This window comes from Heloderma suspectum, chromosome 6 (genome assembly GCF_057233095.1).
Source record: "Heloderma suspectum isolate Gila_16-S chromosome 6, 16-S_ref, whole genome shotgun sequence".
In the NCBI taxonomy this organism is placed as follows: domain Eukaryota; kingdom Metazoa; phylum Chordata; class Lepidosauria; order Squamata; family Helodermatidae; genus Heloderma; species Heloderma suspectum.
Window position 1 is genome coordinate 64,308,545 of NC_139463.1, and position 17,043 is coordinate 64,325,587.

The following is a 17,043-nucleotide window of genomic DNA, read 5'->3' on the forward strand; positions in this document are numbered from 1 at the left end:
TTTTGGATGGAGAGTTTCAGTCACATTGCTTGGGGGTGGCATGAGCAAGCAAGGCGAGACGTGAGGAGGGGGAAACCCAAATCTCTACAGCAGTTTCTGGAAGAGTTTCACTTCAACTTTCCTTGAATGATTAATGTGTCAGTGAGAGAGGATGCTGACAGGGCCCCAGCATTGTTTTTCTGGTGGGGACTCACTCTGAAGAGTTTGCATATTAGCAAGAAGTGTCTGAGTTTCACACCTTCACTAACATCACCATCACCCTGCTTTGGAAGGGAGACTATTAAAGAGGCACTTCTGGGCAGTGGTGCAGTTAGGAAATTTTAGACTCTGGATGTAATTGTCATACGGACGCCCCCCCCCCGCCCCATTTAGCTTACTTCAAATGGTCTTAACAGGTGTATGCATGTGCTTTTATCTGGTAATGTGTATAACTTCACTTATTCCAAAATGTAGAAAGCCAGCCTTGCTGCATTTGAGAGCCCTCCTGTTTTTTCTGCCCTGGTCCTCTGCCCCAAAGTCCTGCCCTGATGGTACCACTGCCTTCTGGAAACTACTGGCCGAAGTGGACCTCTACCAAGCTGCTTCCCATTAGGCAGGCTTTAAAGGTGAGAGTGATCGCCTGGTAATGGGAATGCTTGCAAAGGGCTGCTGTTGCACCAGGTTTGCTAGCCAGAGACTTGCGGCAGAGTTGGCCCTACCATTAGGCAAGATGACAAGGTCTGCTTCAGGTGGCAGATGTCGGGGTGCCATTATAAGGCAGCAAATGGTCAATTACTTCATATATAGTTATATTTTTAGGGTGGTGGGGAATGGCAGGAGGGTTTTAGATTCTCTTCCTCAAGACACCCCAAATGTCTTGGGCTTTGTAGTCTGCTTTCTTTATGAGCCTTTAAATTTGGTACTCTTGTTTTTAGTTAATTCTGATGCTTTTTGGGATTGACCAGGTATAAAGGGAACCCGTGTTTCTATCACTGTAAGATTCTGTTTAATGTTGCCATTCCTGCATCCTACTATTTCTCCCCCAAGTTCCCCATGCAACACCTTGGCATATCTGGGCTCAGCCTTGACATCTGTCCTCAAAGCCAGGGCTCAAACCCTGGAATGTATTGTTATGCACTCCCCCACTTCTCTGCATGGGAAGATGTTCAGTGGGCTGTGCTGACCTGCATTTAGTTCCCTTCGGAAGGAGGGAGCATTGGAGGCTTAGGGTGCCTCTATAATATTTGAATTTATTTACAAATATACAAGATGAGCATAGGCAGAAGCACAGCTTAACACGCCTAGAAAGAGAAAATTCCACTTCCCACTCCTGATCTCCAGAGAGGTAGCCCCCTAAAAGCACTTCCCAGAGCTCAATTTAGCTGTTTGCCTCTTTCTCAGTCCCACTCAAAAAATGCTGCTGCTGCTCCTTCTCCTTCTCCTTCTCCTTCTTCTTCTTCTCCTCCTCCTCCTCCTCCTCCTCCTCCTCCTCCTCCTCCTCCTCTCTCTCTCTCTCTCTCGCTCACACACACACACACACACACACACACACAGATCTTGCTTACACTAGGGATATATGAACCCCCGCACTCTCCGGCCTGGCTGGTAGTCCGCTACAGGGTAATTAGGGCCACTTGGTCCTCCGGAGCCCTGGCGCGTCTGCAGGAGTTGGCAGAGGGGCTCTCCGGCTTTCCAAAAAATGCAATAAGCTAATGGCAGCTGCCATTAGCCTATTGTGGGAATATTACAGGCGTAAATGGCACGTTTTACGCCATTTGTGGCCCGAAAGCACTTACTTTTACCTAAATTGCAGCTCTTTGTGGCTGTATTTAGGTAAAAATAAATGCTTTACAGCTGCAAATGGCATACAATATGCCATTTATGGCTGTACCTTTTCTGCAATAAGCTAATGGCAACTGCCATTAGCATATCACGTTTTTTAGGAAGCCAGAGAGCCGCCCCGTGGGAACTCCTCCGGACCTGGAGGTAAGTGCAGCTGGTCTGTTGCAGACCCCGGAGGTTGGATTCTTTGGAATCTGGCCTCATTTGAGTCTGTGGCAGATTTCTCCAGCATCCCTAACTTATGCCCTCTGCAGATGGGGCAGGGAGGTATCTGGCTTTCCCCAGTCTCTCGTGGGTTTCTCCTGTTCAGAACATTCCAGAGTGATTTCTGCATCAAGAAACAATCTTCTAACAATTACCTCCCTTTGAGAGACATCATCTGAATATCCCAGGCTATTAACATTCCTTTCTCAAGTCCAAGACACTTGCCAGGTATTGCCTTACCTGCAATTGCAAAGCCACAGTGATAGTCTTATTCACAGCACTCTACTAGCAAACATACACAATAATGACCTGGTTCACACGATCACTGCTGCCCACTATGGCTTGTTGAGGCCACAGTGAGCTGCAGCCCTTGCCAGTGTGTGCCAGCACCCATTTTAAATATTCAAGCTGCAGTTGCAGCTTGTTGTGTTGTCTGAACCTGGGGACCGTGGGTAATGCATGGGTTAAAAACCCCCCATTGTTTAACCCTCGCATAACCCATGGTCCCTGGGTTTGGATGACATGACAAGCTGCAGACTGAATATTCAAAATGGCTGCTGGTACACACCGCAGCCCACTGTGGCTTAAATAAGCCATGGTGGGCTGTTCAATCATGCAAACTGGCCCATTAAGTAAGGATATATTAAAGAGCCCCAGAGCAGAAGCAGAGTGCATTTTTGTCACCACTGAGAAACTATAGTACAGAGCAGGGGTGAGCAACTTATAGCCCTCCAGATGTTTTGACTACAACTCCCATCAGCCCTAACCAGTCTAGCCAATTGTGAGGGATGATGGGTGTTGTAGGCCAAAACATCTGGAGGGCCACATGTAGTCCACCCATGGTATAGAGAATCCCCGCACACACAAAGATGGTGATAGGCCTGGAGACCAAGACCTACAAGGAAAGGTTGGGTACATTTATCATGGGGAAGAGATGATTAAGACATGATAGGATACCCATCTCTAAATATCTGAAGGCCTGTCACATAAGCGGTAGAGCAAATTTGTTTTATGTTACTCCAGAGCATAATACCAATGGGTTCAAATTACAAGAAAGAGGATTTCAGTGACACATTAGGAAGAAGTTCCTGAGGGTACGAGCTGTCCCATAGTGGAACACACCAGCTCAAAAATGGTGGACTCTCCTTCTCATTAGAGGTTTTAAGCAGAGGCTGGATGCCCACCAGGAAGGCTGTAGCACCTGATTTCCTGCATCTGCAGGGAGTTGGACTAGAAGATCTTTGAGATCCCTTCCAGCTCTATGAGTCTATGGTCTATTATGTATGTGTGTTCGGGCTGGGGGAAAGGAGTGCTTAAAAATTTTAAGATTGTGTGTCTCATCAGACTTGAGCCTTGGCACCTCTTTTTCTAGATTGCACCTGATCCTATCCATTTTTTGCTTGTGCACTGCAGAGCATAAAAGATCGAACTTTAAGACAAACGTCCAAGAATACATATCCACTAACTTTGCAGGTGACTTACAAAAGACAAACAAGGACCTCTAGGATGGATCAAATGAGAGAGAGGGTTAGAAGATGGACACACACACGGACACACGCACACGCAACACCAAGTTCCACAGATGCTGCGTTCTATTGTTTTAATTAATGTGAATTGCTTTCGAGAAGTCTAGTATATTGCTATAATCCGGTTTGGGGGTAGGGGAGGGTTCTTCTGTCTACAAAGGGTTACATTCAAGGAGTAAGAGGACTGGTGCTTCTCCAGGTGAGAAAACAAGTGGAAACTCAATAGGATTCCTCTTCCTCTCAATAGGATTCCTCAATAGGATTCCTCTGCCTTGTACATTTTTAAAGCAGAAAAGAATGTTGACAACTAACATTTTCCCCACTGCTGAGGCATTCTGGTGGAAGAAGCTACATCGGTCAACACCTTCTCCCTTCCATTAAATCTCGTAAATAACCCTGGCTCATATGTAAGTTGTCAGTGAATAATCTGAATAATCAAGGGTTTGGGATTGCATAAAGGGGGTTCTTTTTTTAAAAAAATCCAGCCCCATTGGATATGTCATCAAAAGGTAAACATTAACTTGTGCGTGTATTGCTGGAGGCAAAAAGTTTAAATAAAAAAATAACGGGGGGGGGGATTCCCTCTTGAAAGAGTCCACTTCAGCTCCTCCCCCCTCCCCCCATGCACTCCACCTCTGTCCCACATTCTTCCAATCCCTGCCCCTAGGCTGGCTTCCAGGAGAAAGGAAGGGGTAGAAATCTGCCACTAGAACACGGCTGTGTGTCAATAGCACAGCGCGAACAGCAGCCGCCCTTTGTCTCCTTTCTCACCCTAGAGCGATGGGCTGATGGGCTAAGGCGGAGAATAAGGGCCAGATTAGAGCTGGCAGTAAATGGGCGAATGCAATTCAGCTGCACACTTCTGTTATGTAAATAGCACCTATGATGAGGAAGCCTGAGCAGCCTGGGGAGGGGGTGGCAGTGAGGGAGAGGACTGTAACACTTGGACCTGGTTCATACAATGCAAACAGCACCTTCAAGGAAGCAAGGAGAGAAAGGCTGGGTTCACACAACACAACAAGCCAGAGTACGGGTTGAGTATGGGCTGGCTTTTCATTGATCTCTGGGTTGTTGTCGAACTGTGGGTTGTTGTGTTGTGTGAACCCAGCCGCGCTAACAAACCATCACTCAACAACAACCCATGGCTCGCAACCCACACTCAACCCGTACTCTGGCTTGTCGTGTTGTGTGAACCCAGCCTTTCTCTCCTTGCTTCCTTGAAGGTGCTGTTTGCTTTTCAAGGGAAGCTCCCATTGGTGCCAATGGAGGTTTCCCTCGAAATGCAAATAGCAGCCTGGAGAAGAGAGCGTTGCCCAGAATGGTGGCTGCAAATAACATCACAGCTAGTTTGGACCTTAGGCAGTCCTTTCTGGGGAGAAAGTTGATCATAATCACATAAGCAGAGGAAAGTGCAACAATAGGAACTGTGTTGCTCAGTGCAGGCAACGGGAGAGTGGCTAATAACAAGCCTGATGTGAGGTATTACAGGGATGTGCGGTTCCATAGGCTGCAGATATATAGATATATTGGGGTATACAAAGCAAGTACATATTACAGTGTTAAATGCACCTTTTGTATAGGAGCCAAGCTTTGTTGTCAGCATTTTAACAGCACGATCTTTTCTTGCCTGAGTGCTTTGAAGCTGTTTGCTCCCAAGCAGTGGGTTTGCACAGGTGGATCAGAGTGACGTCAAGGGGACATGGTGAGCCCTGCTTTTGGGGGAGTCGTTTGAGCCAGATGGTCATTTGGCCTATTCTACCACTGGTGTAACAATAACACATGGCTGCCAGCAAAATCAAAGAAAAGGAAGAGAGAGAGAGAACGAAACCAGAAACGGAACAATGACATTTGTCTGTCTGCTCCCCCCCCCCCCCCGCCTGCGTCTCAGTTTGTGGAAGAGGCTGACTTTTTGTCATCATTATATATTTGCGTAGTCCTTTATCCAAGTTCATTCGAGGGCTAAGTAAGGCCATCGTGGGAAATTGTCACCTTCTTATCAAGGTTGTCAGCATCTTTGGATTCATCTTTCAGGCTCACTCTTCTAGGCCAGAGGGAGAATGTTTGCCTCTTCCTGCAGGTCACAGCCTGGCTGACTTACTTGAGATCTGCAAGCAACTTTGTGCAGCCCCCTTCTCTCTACTTTGTGGCACATGGTCTGCATCCTGTGAGTAGCTTTGCGGAGGGGTGGTAGGATGGCATGGTATTTCAGTCTCTTCCAGCACTTGGAAATGTACCTGCTTTCTTGAGATGCAGAGGTTGCTAGTTCGATCCATGATGCTGGCCAGTGAGGACTGTGGTCGTGACATCCGTTTCACTGGCAGTCCAACATTCCTACTATACTGCTCAGAGCACCTCACGGGGAGAAAGTGGTGGTGGTTTCAGTTTCTGTGGCAATGGAACATCTGTTGTTCTCCCGGTACGTTGACCATCGCCACAGCTGTGCTTGGCTGAGACAGCCCAGCTCTTTCAGGAGCCGGAGAAGGTCGTTGCGGAACTTGACGCCTATGAAAGCATACAGGAAGGGGTTGAGGCAGCAGCGGAAGCAAGCCAGGCTGTACGTCACGTCATTGGCCACATCCAGGCGCTTGATGGCTTTGCACTGGCCGGTGGTGTTGTTGAAGGCCGAGATGGTCTCAGCAAGCATGATGCTGTTGTAGGGCAGCTGGAAGATGACGAAGGCCACCATGACAGCAATGAGGACCTTGATGGCTCGGTTCTTCTCAAAGCTGCGAGCTTGCAGCAAGGTCCTGATGATGATCCAGTAGCAGAAGGTCATCACTAGGAGAGGCACCAAGAAGCCAAAGACCATCTGAGACAATCTGATGGCGGTACCGAAGGCCAGCAAGTTGTCCGTTATGACACTGCAGCGTGGCTTCTGGGAGTCAGACATGTACACACCCCTGTGGACCACCTCAGGGACAGAAAGGATAAAAGCCAGTATCCAAATGGAGAGGCACGTGACCTTGCTGGCAAGCATTCTCTGGGAGCGAAGGCGGTGGGCCGAGGGGGCCTGGACTATGGCAAAATACCTGTCGATGCTGATGGAGAGAAGCAGCAACATGCCACTGAAGAAGCTCATCTGGCAGATGCAGTGGACAGCCTTGCAAGCAAACTCCTTGAAGATCCAATATTTGGCTGCGCTGACAGCCCAGAAAGGGAGAGTCAACAGGAAGAGGATGTCTGCTAAGGCAAGGTTGAGTAGGTAGATATCGGTCATGGTCTTGAGCCTCTTGAAGTAGATGTAGGTCAACATGACCAGGCCGTTGCCTAGCAGGCCCACAAAGCACACAAGGGAATAAATGGTGGGTAAGAATGTCGCACGGAACCTCCGGATCTCATCCTTCCTGCAGAGCTCCTCAAAGGCACTATAGTCAATGGTGGAGTTGTAGTCCTCATCTCCATAGTCAGCTGTTGCATACTCACCCACGCAGAACTGGAAGGGAGATCAAGGGATATAAAGGGATCTGTTAGATTCTACATGTTGGCTGGAAACATCTCCATAGCCAGTCATGGTGGCTGGGGCGTGCTGGGAGTTGTAGTCCAACACATCTGGCAGGTACCAGGTTGGGGAAGGCTGCTCAAAAGTGAACAAAAGCCAGGAACCAATCTCCAGATGGGATCCTTGAGTATTGCCCTTGAGGGCCCATCTACATGACAAACCTATATTGGTTTTGATTCAATTTAACTATTGTGGCTTCTCCTACAGATTGCTGGGAATAGTAAAGGTGCTCTTGCAGATCTCTAGCCTCCCCTTGTAGAAACACAAGTTCCCAGGATTCCCTGGGATAAGAGAATGATGGTTAAACCAGTTTAGGCAGACACAGGACTGGTTCACATGATCAAACAGTCAACCCACGGTGGGTTGCAGTGCGGGCAGGTGGCCATTTCGAATACTGAAGCCCCAACTGCAGCTTGTTGTGTCATCTGAACCCAGGGACCGTGGGCTATGTGAAGGTTAAACAATCCTTGTATGACCCAACAACAGACCATGGGTTATGTAAGGGTTGTTTAACCTTTGCATAAACCACAGTCCCCAGGTTTGGATGACATGACAAGCCATGATCGGGGCTTCAATATTCAAAACCTGGCCGGTATGCCCTGCAGCCTACCATGGCATAAGCAACTCACCATGGGCTGTTTTGATCCTGCAAACTGGGTCACAGTCAGGGGAGCAAACTAGGTGAGAGATGCCATTCATGCATTTCACAATTCATGAAGGGCTTTTAAAAAGTAAAAAGCAGGTATGGGGACCCTGGTGGTGGTGGGGGGGGGTATAGCCCTTTTCCCCTGCTGTGGCCCCAATCCAGATGGGGGGAGCACACCTGTTATTTATTTTGGAAGAAAAGCTCCCATTTGTGCCAATAGAAATTGGAAGCTTTTGCCCCAATGTAAATAGTGTTTGGGGGTGTGTGATTCAGATCAGGACCACAATGGGAGGGTGGGGCAAAGTGTTAAATCCCCCTAAGCCTGCCCTTTCCAGTTCCCAATCCTGCTCACCTCCCCAGCCTGGCTGTTTATTTAAAGAGTCAGCCACTCAAGGGCTAATAATGTTGGACCTAGTTTGACCCTCAAATTCTATTCTCCCTGAAGGAGAATATTCTCTATTCTCTCTAAAGGATACCACAGAACAAGGACAGGGATGGCTTCTATGTGGAGAGCATTTAAAGCAACACTGAAGACATTTTTTACTGCGTGATCATGTACATACATATCTATTCAGAAGAAGTCCAGTTGAGTTCAATGGGTCTTATAGTCTATAGTCTTAAAGAGTATACTTTCCTTTTTAGATCAGCCTTCCCCAGCCTGGTACCCTTCAGTTGCTTTGGACTACAATGCCCACCATGGGCCATGCTGGCTAGGGACGGTGGGAGTTGCAGTCCAACATGTCTGGAGGGCACCACGTTAGGGAAAGCTGGTATAGATTAACATTGTTCCTGCCAGTAGAAAGCATAAAAGAGCTATGTCTAAACTCAAGGTTACATTCTAGCCAGTGAGTGAAGCTTTTAGGATCTCCTGTGGCTTAAGGATCTTTCTACTTAGCAAAAAGACATCTTGAAGTAGGGATGTCGGAGCAATTTGCAACGGAACCAAGTGAGTTTGGATTTTGATGAATCCGACCGGTGGATTCCACAGCGGGCTGGCTTTTCACCTGTCCGGTGGATTCTCATAGAATCATAGAATAGTAGGGTTGGAAGGGGCCTACAAGGCCATCAAGTCCAACCCCCTGCTCAATGCAGGAATCCATAAATTCTGCTAACTTGCAGACCGTTTTTCTGTCATGCCCTGCTCGTACTCCTCCAAGGATGAAGGGGAAGAGCAGGCTCCAGACCCAGGGGAAGGGACCAGCACAGAAGGAGCCCTCACCCCCTGTGGAGGTTCCAGGCCCAGGTGCAGTCTCCCCAGAGGATCTGGAGGGCAAAATGCCACTGACCCCTGCAGAACGAAGGCAGCAGCATGTCTGGGAGCAGCGTAGGTGAGCCTCTGTCTGTCTAAAACAGAGAGGCTCTCAGAGGCAGGAGGACTGATGGGATACAGCTGCCTCAGGTCCTGGCCGTTAAAAGGGGTGGGCAGGCTGGGGCGAGACCACTGAAGAAACAACGTCATGTCACATGCCGGTTCTCAGCCTCAGCCTCGGACCTTGTGCACTGCCGTGCTTGTGTTTCCTCTTGTGTTTTGGACCCTGGATCGGATAACGGACGTCTCTTTGCCTCAACGCTTTGGACTCACTGCCTGGGTAAAATATCCCTTGCTACACGCTGCTTTTTCACTTCCCAGCCTTGGACAGGTTTACAGCCCTGTTATCAGATGGTGAATTATTGCCGCCAGCTGCGGTCAGCTGTCAGGAGCCGACATTTTGTAACTTTCCCAATTTTGCACAAATATCGTCGTTGAAAAATACACAATTAAAAAAACTGCCCCAAAATGCACATTTCCCCACAGGGGAAAGTGTGAAAATGCACGTTTGGGGGGATTTTGCACGTTTGGGGGAATTTTGCGCATTTTCGCACCTGTGGATCTGTGCAAATTCACATTTGCACAAATTTGGGAACTAAAAACAATCTGATTCTGTGGATGGGTGGACTGCAGAATGAAAGGCACCTGGCAACCCATGAAACACAGACAGAATGGATTTTACACAATCTGTTCTTTACACATCCCTGTCTTGAAGGGAGAAGCACAAAAGAAGTATGAAGGATTGCAAATGGCTTTCTGGAAGTCCTGAGGTGATATATCCATGTGCTGTCCCCGTCCCCCACTGTATAAATATTCCCTGCAGGAAGGGGATAATCTCCCAGGGCTCTGGCTAGTAATGAGTTTTACTGCAGCCATTTTGAGTTGATGTGGGTTTGGAAGGTGGTAGACTGAGTCCTACCATCACAGCTGTTAATGTAGCCAATCCCATGGTCATCAGAAATTCCACAAGCCCCCCCCCCCTTGTCTTTGCAGTCCAGCTAGCAAGATCTGCCCAGAGGCTCTTAGTTGCTGATCCCTGCGGTAAGGAAACACTTCAACCTTCTTCACACTATCACCACAGCCCACCATGGTTTATTTAAGCTACAACAAGCCTCAACACCCACAGACACCCAACTGCGTGTTCAAGCCTTGGCCGTGTCTTGTTGTGTCATCCAAACCAGGCTGTTCAACCCTCAAACCACCCCTGCCGCTGGGGTTTGGATGACAACAAACCACGGCAAGCCCTGCCGGGGGCTGAATATTCAAAATGGCTGCCAGCGTGCACTGCAACCCACTGTGGCTTAGATAAGCCCCGGTGGGCTGTGGTAATCGTGTGAACCAGCCCAATAATATTTGAATGTCCTGCTTTAAATAATAACTTTTTGGATATGTAGAAGACCACGATAGTAAATGCCCTTACAAAGTTTCACTCCCATTGCTATAACCAAAGATAAAATTGCAGGCATGGGGTTATCAAGGTTTCCAGAAATTATAGGGCAAACATTATGTCCAGAGCATCAACTTCTGAGAGTAAGTTTTTAGAAAAAGATCCTATCTTTAGAGAGCATCTACCACGAGTTTCAGATTCATTGGTTAAAGATTCAAAATCCCCTCATTCAGGTTCATGAAATACCAGTGGGGAATCCCATCCCATCCCCACATGACCTGTGCCTTATGATTGCTATATGCAGTTGATTTGTTCCTTTTTGAGGAAGTCACCATAGACAGAAGAAACGTCCTTCTTAAGCTGAAAGTTTGGTCCCCCAAATGAGAGTTCCATGCCACTAACAGTGTAATCCTATATATGTCTACTTAGAAGGAAGTCTCACTGAGTTCAATGACACTCATTTCTAGATGTGAGCGCAAAGGATTGCGGCCTCAAGTGTTGAAGCTACACGTGTACATCCATGCACACAAAAATCGATTGGTAGAGGGGAAGAATATTGCCTTAGCTAACACAGTTACCCAACTTATAGCGCAGTCCTATAAACCAGGGGTCCCCAACATGGTGCTCATGAAGGTGTCCCAAATATGGCACCTGTGGGCACACGCAAAACATTTTAATATATTTTTTTAATTCTGTTTTTTTTTTTAAAAAAAATATACTACATGGTTTTGTATATATCCATGGGAATGAATACATATGAAATGCACACGACTTTCCAGCAAGTATACATAGGCTGTAACCAAAGTGGACCAAATATCGAAATTAGTGTCCATTTGAAGGTGGCGTCTATATGCCACCTGTTCAAATACTGAAAGCATTGTAAGGTCCTTAATCCACGCATTATAGGAGGTGAGCATTTCTCCTTCCAGTGTTGTAATATCAGGCTTTTAGCTATCAGAAGGGTGCAAAGAATCCATTTATGCTGACCATTTGTTAATTTCCATGAAGCAGGTAAATAATTTAAAAGAGCAATGAATATTAAATGCTGTTCCAGTACAAAATTTATCTGTGTAATAACATCCTCCCCCAAAGAAGCAACTACTGGACATTGCCAAAACAAATGTTTAAAAAAAGTGTTCACTTTATTGCACCGACAGCAATTGGCCAAATTAGACAATATCTTATTAAAGAGATGTTGCAGTGTCCGACAGACATGAAGCAAATGTTTTTGCTGAATAAGACAGCCTAAGATACGCAGATGTGACAGATAGATGCCAAAGTGGCAATCCAGCGATTAGGCATTTTGTGGTGGTGCCCACAGCAGTTTCTCAAATTCCCAAATGTGCCCATGGGGCCAAAAAGGTTGGGGACCCTTTATCTGCAATATAGAGATGATAACAGTGATCTTACCTTACAGGGGTGTTGTAATGATTACACTTTGGTAATGTGTGTCACATGCTTTATACACTCATAAAGTGCTATATACATTCTAGGTTGGATCCAGGCTTAGTTATACTTAGAGGAAACCCATTGATTTCAGTGGGACTTAAGTCAGTGATGACTAACTTTTTTCATACTCTAAATATGATTACGTCTGGGTCCAACCAATTAAATATTGTTATCAAACCTTGCAAGGGAATTAAAAAATAATAATCCCCAGGTGTATGTCTGCATCACCAGTTTCCCCTTAGGATATATTACAGAAGATACCAGAAACAGCTTGTGGAATCTATACCTTGAGTTTTGTCCTGAAAAAGTACTTATTGCGTTATAGAACTAATAAGTATGCCACAAAATTCCTCACAACGGAGACTTAGTCATAACTTAATCATACTTATATGAAAGTTTCATATACTTGAAATCAATGGGACTTAACTTGTTCATAATTAACCTACGTCTGCGTCTACTCTAAAAATCACTTAGTCTGGATCCAACCCAATGTCTGGAGTAACATCATAAGGAACATTGGCTTGTTAGCCAAATGCAAAATTAGAAAATTTAGAGTAGGCACCGCATCTTACCCCTGCAAGTGGAATGCCTACCTGTGAATATATTTACTTGTGAGAAAGTACAGTGGTTCTTCCTTTTCAAGCAGGACATGAAAAGCATTTCTTACTATAGTTTGTAAGCCTGTCACAAACCCTGGTTTGTCAGTTCGGACATCACACCAAACCATAGTTGAACTTTCTTAACCACGGCTTGGCATGATGCCTGAATTGAGCCATTCTCTTAAGCTCACCATTAAACGTTCACTTTAAAAAAAGAAAGGAACTATTTTGTTCCACTTCAAAGAGGTTAAAATGTTTTATATGACACCCTTCCTTCCTGAAATAGGGCCATTCCAAAAGCACAGGTGTCCGCAGCATGTGATCCATGATGCATGCCTCAGGATCCCTTGCAACATCACAAAGGAAGCTGAAATGTGCATGACATTTACACGAGGAAGCTCCGGACAATGAAAACCACATGTCAGGGATGTAAATTGTCTGGGGGGGCCTGCTCTGCAGAGTAGTTAGTGGTATGTTGCATTTACCCTTATTCAATGGGAGGGAAGAGATGCTCCAGGGATCAGACTGAGTTTGATGCAAGGTTAAGTTGAGGATGTGTGTGTGGGGGGGGGGGGGATGGGGGGGAGAAAAGGAACAGTGTCAGTAGTTGCAGGCTAGGAGAAAGTAACCGATACCATGGGGATAGGAGGCAAGGAGTGCAAGAAAAGTTGGGCTGTTGTTGCAAAAACAGACGGGAGAGGCAGAGGGAGAAAGAGAGGGCATGGTGGTTAACAGGGATTCCTGGAAGGAGAAGGGACAGGTGCAGAGAGGGAGGAAGAGGGTGCAACAGAAGTGACAAGGTGGGGTGGAGGTGCAGCAGGCGAGGACGGTGAAAGGCCAACTGCATGGACACATCACACACAAACACACAAACACGTCTTAGATGTACGGTTAATGCTGAAACCCTTGTGGTAGGCTCAGTGAGAGAGGGCTTCCGCCACACTCTGAGGGTGTACCTGAAGAAGCATCACCCACCAAAAGGAAGCACGGACCCCAGCACATTTCCTTGCGTGTGCGTGCGTGCGTGTGTGTGTGTGTGTGAGAGAGAGAGAGAGAGAGAGAGTATAACAGTCCACAGTACCCAAGGTCAGCCCTAGTCCAGAGGTGGTGACAAAATGTGTGTTTGTTGTTGCACCGTGACGTGACCATATGTTTGCTTAGACATAAGAATGTAAGGAGAGCTTCTCAGAACCTCCTAGAAAGCTAACATCTGGGTGAAACGTCCCATTTATCCAATGCCTCTAAGGGCAGCTTTAATGCTTTTCTTTGCCCAGTTCCTTCTGGCTATTGAAAAGGAAAATTGGAAGGAGGGAACACGGGGAGCGGGGGCTGTATTTAGACGGCTTTTTCTCCCTCAGCAGCAGGGATGACAAATGGAAGGACAGTGATCAGAGAATGCAAGTTGTTTTTGTAAGTTCTGTACCTGGAACAGGAAAAGAAGATTCCAAAGAATGGCCACCTTCAGCTGTTTACCTAGGGGAGAGAAACACACCACACATTACAAGCTGTTGTATCAGAAAGCGAAGAGAAGCCCTCAGCCCCGACGTTTCAGGATGTCAGAAAGATTGATATCTTTTGGCAAAGCGTTTCACACACAAGTTGTCCCTAACTGTGAAAAAGGCTGTGATGCTTCACATCTAGAGATCATATAGTAGTAATAGCGATACACAGAGCGGCAACTGGGGATTTCTACTAGGTAGTGGTTTCTAAAGCCCTGGCCAGCAAGTAGATTTGCTGGAGGCCACTTTGACTAGGGGGTGGAGGGTGCCTCCCCCGCCAAAGCATACTGGCAGCCCCTGTGCTTGTAGTTGCCTTGTCCTTCACACCCCCAGATTGCCTGTGGGTTGGTAGCTGGAAAGTCAGAACTGGCCCGGGGGGGGGGGGGCAGTTGCTGATATCTACTCCAGGGCAGCTGACCAAAGCTGTCTCAGAGGTTTATGTATGTTCAAAACAGTACTGAGAATTGTGCTCAGAAGGCAATTGAAAACCAATGCAAACAGCAAAACTCCAAACCTACTTTTCAAGCAAGGTTCAGCTCTGAATCATTTGATCGAAAGCAGTTTGCCCAGGTCCTTTTGAATACCTTATTTTTTTCCTTGCAACTCATTAAATTTTATTAATTTTATCTACAGCTGGCTTATATTTAAAGCTCAGGGGCTAGATTGAGATTTGGCCAGAGAGCAGACCCACTGAAATAAATGGGAAAAGTAAATCATGACTAACTTAAGTCCCACTGGTTTCAATGGGTCTACTCTAAATATGACCAAAGTTGATTTCAACCCAACATTTATTGTTACCAACACATATACTTGTTTTCTCAGTCAAAGCTCAGCCCTGGACCCTATTGTCAAGGGCAGGGGACAGGCAAGAAAGTTGTCCAATACTCATTTACAAAGAGCCTCTCTTATCACGGAGGAACTGTGCCATTCCGTACACTAGAGATTGTAGGCGGTCGGGGACTTCTTGGACAGAGAGTTTAGCTCCCAGGCAAGCCTGACTTCCAATATGTCTTATTTTAGAAATTAACCACATATCTCAAGCGAAACTGTAGAATGGCATTTCTCTTTTTAACCGAGGATGAATAATCATCCAGATCATAAAAGATAAACACCACATTGAAGTCTTTTCCCCTGCCTTGTAATTTAAAACTTGTGGTTCCCCCAACAGCTGTAACAGGAGTGGAGTATCACCTTTTGAAAAAAGAGAGGTGCTGGGGCTTAAATCTGACCCCCTTAACGTGGAAACCCAGCCCCTATTCCCAGATGAATGGCTGAACAGAAGGATGCTGTTATTCAACGGTAAAAGGAATTTTACTTGGCGTGTGCCCAGAGATGCCCTCCCAATGGGATTATTTTCCCAAGACAAAGCTCTGGCATTAGAAACTTGTTCAGGGGCTGAGCTTTGGGTCAAGTAGGAGCAAATAAGAGAGACTGAGATCAGTACTCACCTCTGTCCATGGCTTTCCACTAGCTGGCTACAGAAACCAGAAAGGAAATGTGAGCACTAGTCAGTGGAGGGGAGCTTAGAACGATCGTCTATGAAGAGCAATGTATAGGGACTTCCCTTTTATGCTCAGCAGGCAGCCCGAAACCTTTCGTACTCTGCAAGGTGCACATGATGTGTTGTGCTCAGAGGCCAACATTTAGATGCTGCTTCTCCACCTGCAAGGTGGGCCGGAAAGCAGGGCCATTTGCCGAGGGGCCTAAATACGCTCAGACGTTTCCTGCTGTCTTAGGAAAACACCGTGGGCGTGATTAAGGAGGAGGGCTTTGCCCTTTGAGGAAAATTCCCTGCAGAATGAAACGCTGAAGCAGAGAACTGGGCCGCCGTGGTCTCTGAGCAGTGGGATCCATTTATATTGATGGCTAGCCTCATTTTGCCCCTACAAAGACCCTCAAAAAATATAGGCAGCGGACAGTGGTGGTGGGCAAGGGCTGGAAAGCCCCCCAACAAGTGGCTTGCCCCCTGCCCACCCCCTTTTTTCTCTTTCAAAAATTGAATATGTGAGACAAAATTCAGCCCCCCTGAAGTGCACTTTGGCCTTTCTGTGCCCCACATTTTTTCTTTTCCTGGCGGGGACACCACCAAGCGACTTACCACAGGACAGCAACAGAAACCATACATCCAAATCCACAACAAAGCAAAAGAGAAGCGCGGTGTCAAAATGCACTTCAAGGCCACTGAAGAAGTCCTGGTCAGAGAGAGAAAAAATTAACAGGGCACCTGAACATTCTAGGACAGCTGGCCTGATGGGTGTCACCTGCATGGGGAGGGGTCTATAGAACAGCTGCCACCACAGGCTTTATAAAGCCACATAACTGGTCTCAGGAAGCTGCCTGATACTGAGTCAGACCGTTGGCCCATCTAGCTCAGGGATGGGCAACATGTGGCCCCTACAGTCCCCCAGTGCGGCCCCTGCCACCCTTGAAATTTGTGGGGACCCCCACACATACAAATCTAACCCCGCATATTTTAAAAATTATTTTTATTCCATATTCATTTAATAGATTTCTATACTGCTTACCATACTTAAAAATATTTCTACGTGGTTTACAAGAGAATTCAAATGCATTCAAATACTTTGTAATATACATTAAAAGGGAGAGGGACTTCTCGGTGGTGGCCTCCCATTTATGGAATGATCTCCCTGACGAGGCCCACCTAGCGCCAACATGGTCATCTTTTCAGCGCCAGGTTAAAGCTGCCCTCTTCTCTCAGGCATTTGGCAGCATATAATGGGTCTCTTTGATTGTCTCTGGGGGATAGTTTTAAATTGTTTTAGTTATATGTTGTTGTTGTGTGTGCTATTTGTTCTATGTTTTTACATGAATGGTTTTATACTTTATATAATCTTTTTAATTTTTAATTTTTTTTTTTGGTGAACTTTGGCTATGGGGCAGTTTAGAAATATGATAAATGAAATGAAAAGCCAATTAAAATATATAACAATGGCTGAAACATTTATAAAAAAATTGATAAAATATTAAAGCCAATACAAGCCTATAATTAACACCATGTTCACTCAGGGAAGGCCTGGGTGAAGGGATAGGTCTTTAACTGGCACCAAAAGCATGCTAATGTTGGCACCTCCTGAAAACCAGGA

The 17,043-nt window shown here is 46.3% G+C and overlaps 1 protein-coding gene across 1 annotated transcript; it reads right to left on the bottom strand.

The window, feature by feature from the left end:
* Nucleotides 1-1,160: 1,160 nt before the first annotated feature.
* On the bottom strand, nucleotides 1,161-15,617 carry CCR7 (C-C motif chemokine receptor 7). Its single transcript, XM_084804590.1, has 3 exons — nucleotides 15,388-15,617; nucleotides 13,864-13,913; nucleotides 1,161-6,984 (listed from the first exon to the last, which is right to left on the bottom strand). Exons 1-3 carry the CDS (start codon nucleotides 15,395-15,397, stop codon nucleotides 5,905-5,907), a joined length of 1,140 nt encoding a protein of 379 aa, XP_084660716.1. The 5' UTR covers nucleotides 15,398-15,617; the 3' UTR covers nucleotides 1,161-5,904.
* Nucleotides 15,618-17,043: the final 1,426 nt, after the last annotated feature.

What these genes read in the sequence shown, in the direction of transcription:
- CCR7 (XM_084804590.1), bottom strand. An exon ending in ATCTTCTTTTCCTGTTCCAG is followed by an intron (nt 6,985 to 13,863) that starts GTACAGAACTTA and finishes TCTCCCTTCCAG; the next exon opens with TTCTGCGTGGGTGAGTATGC.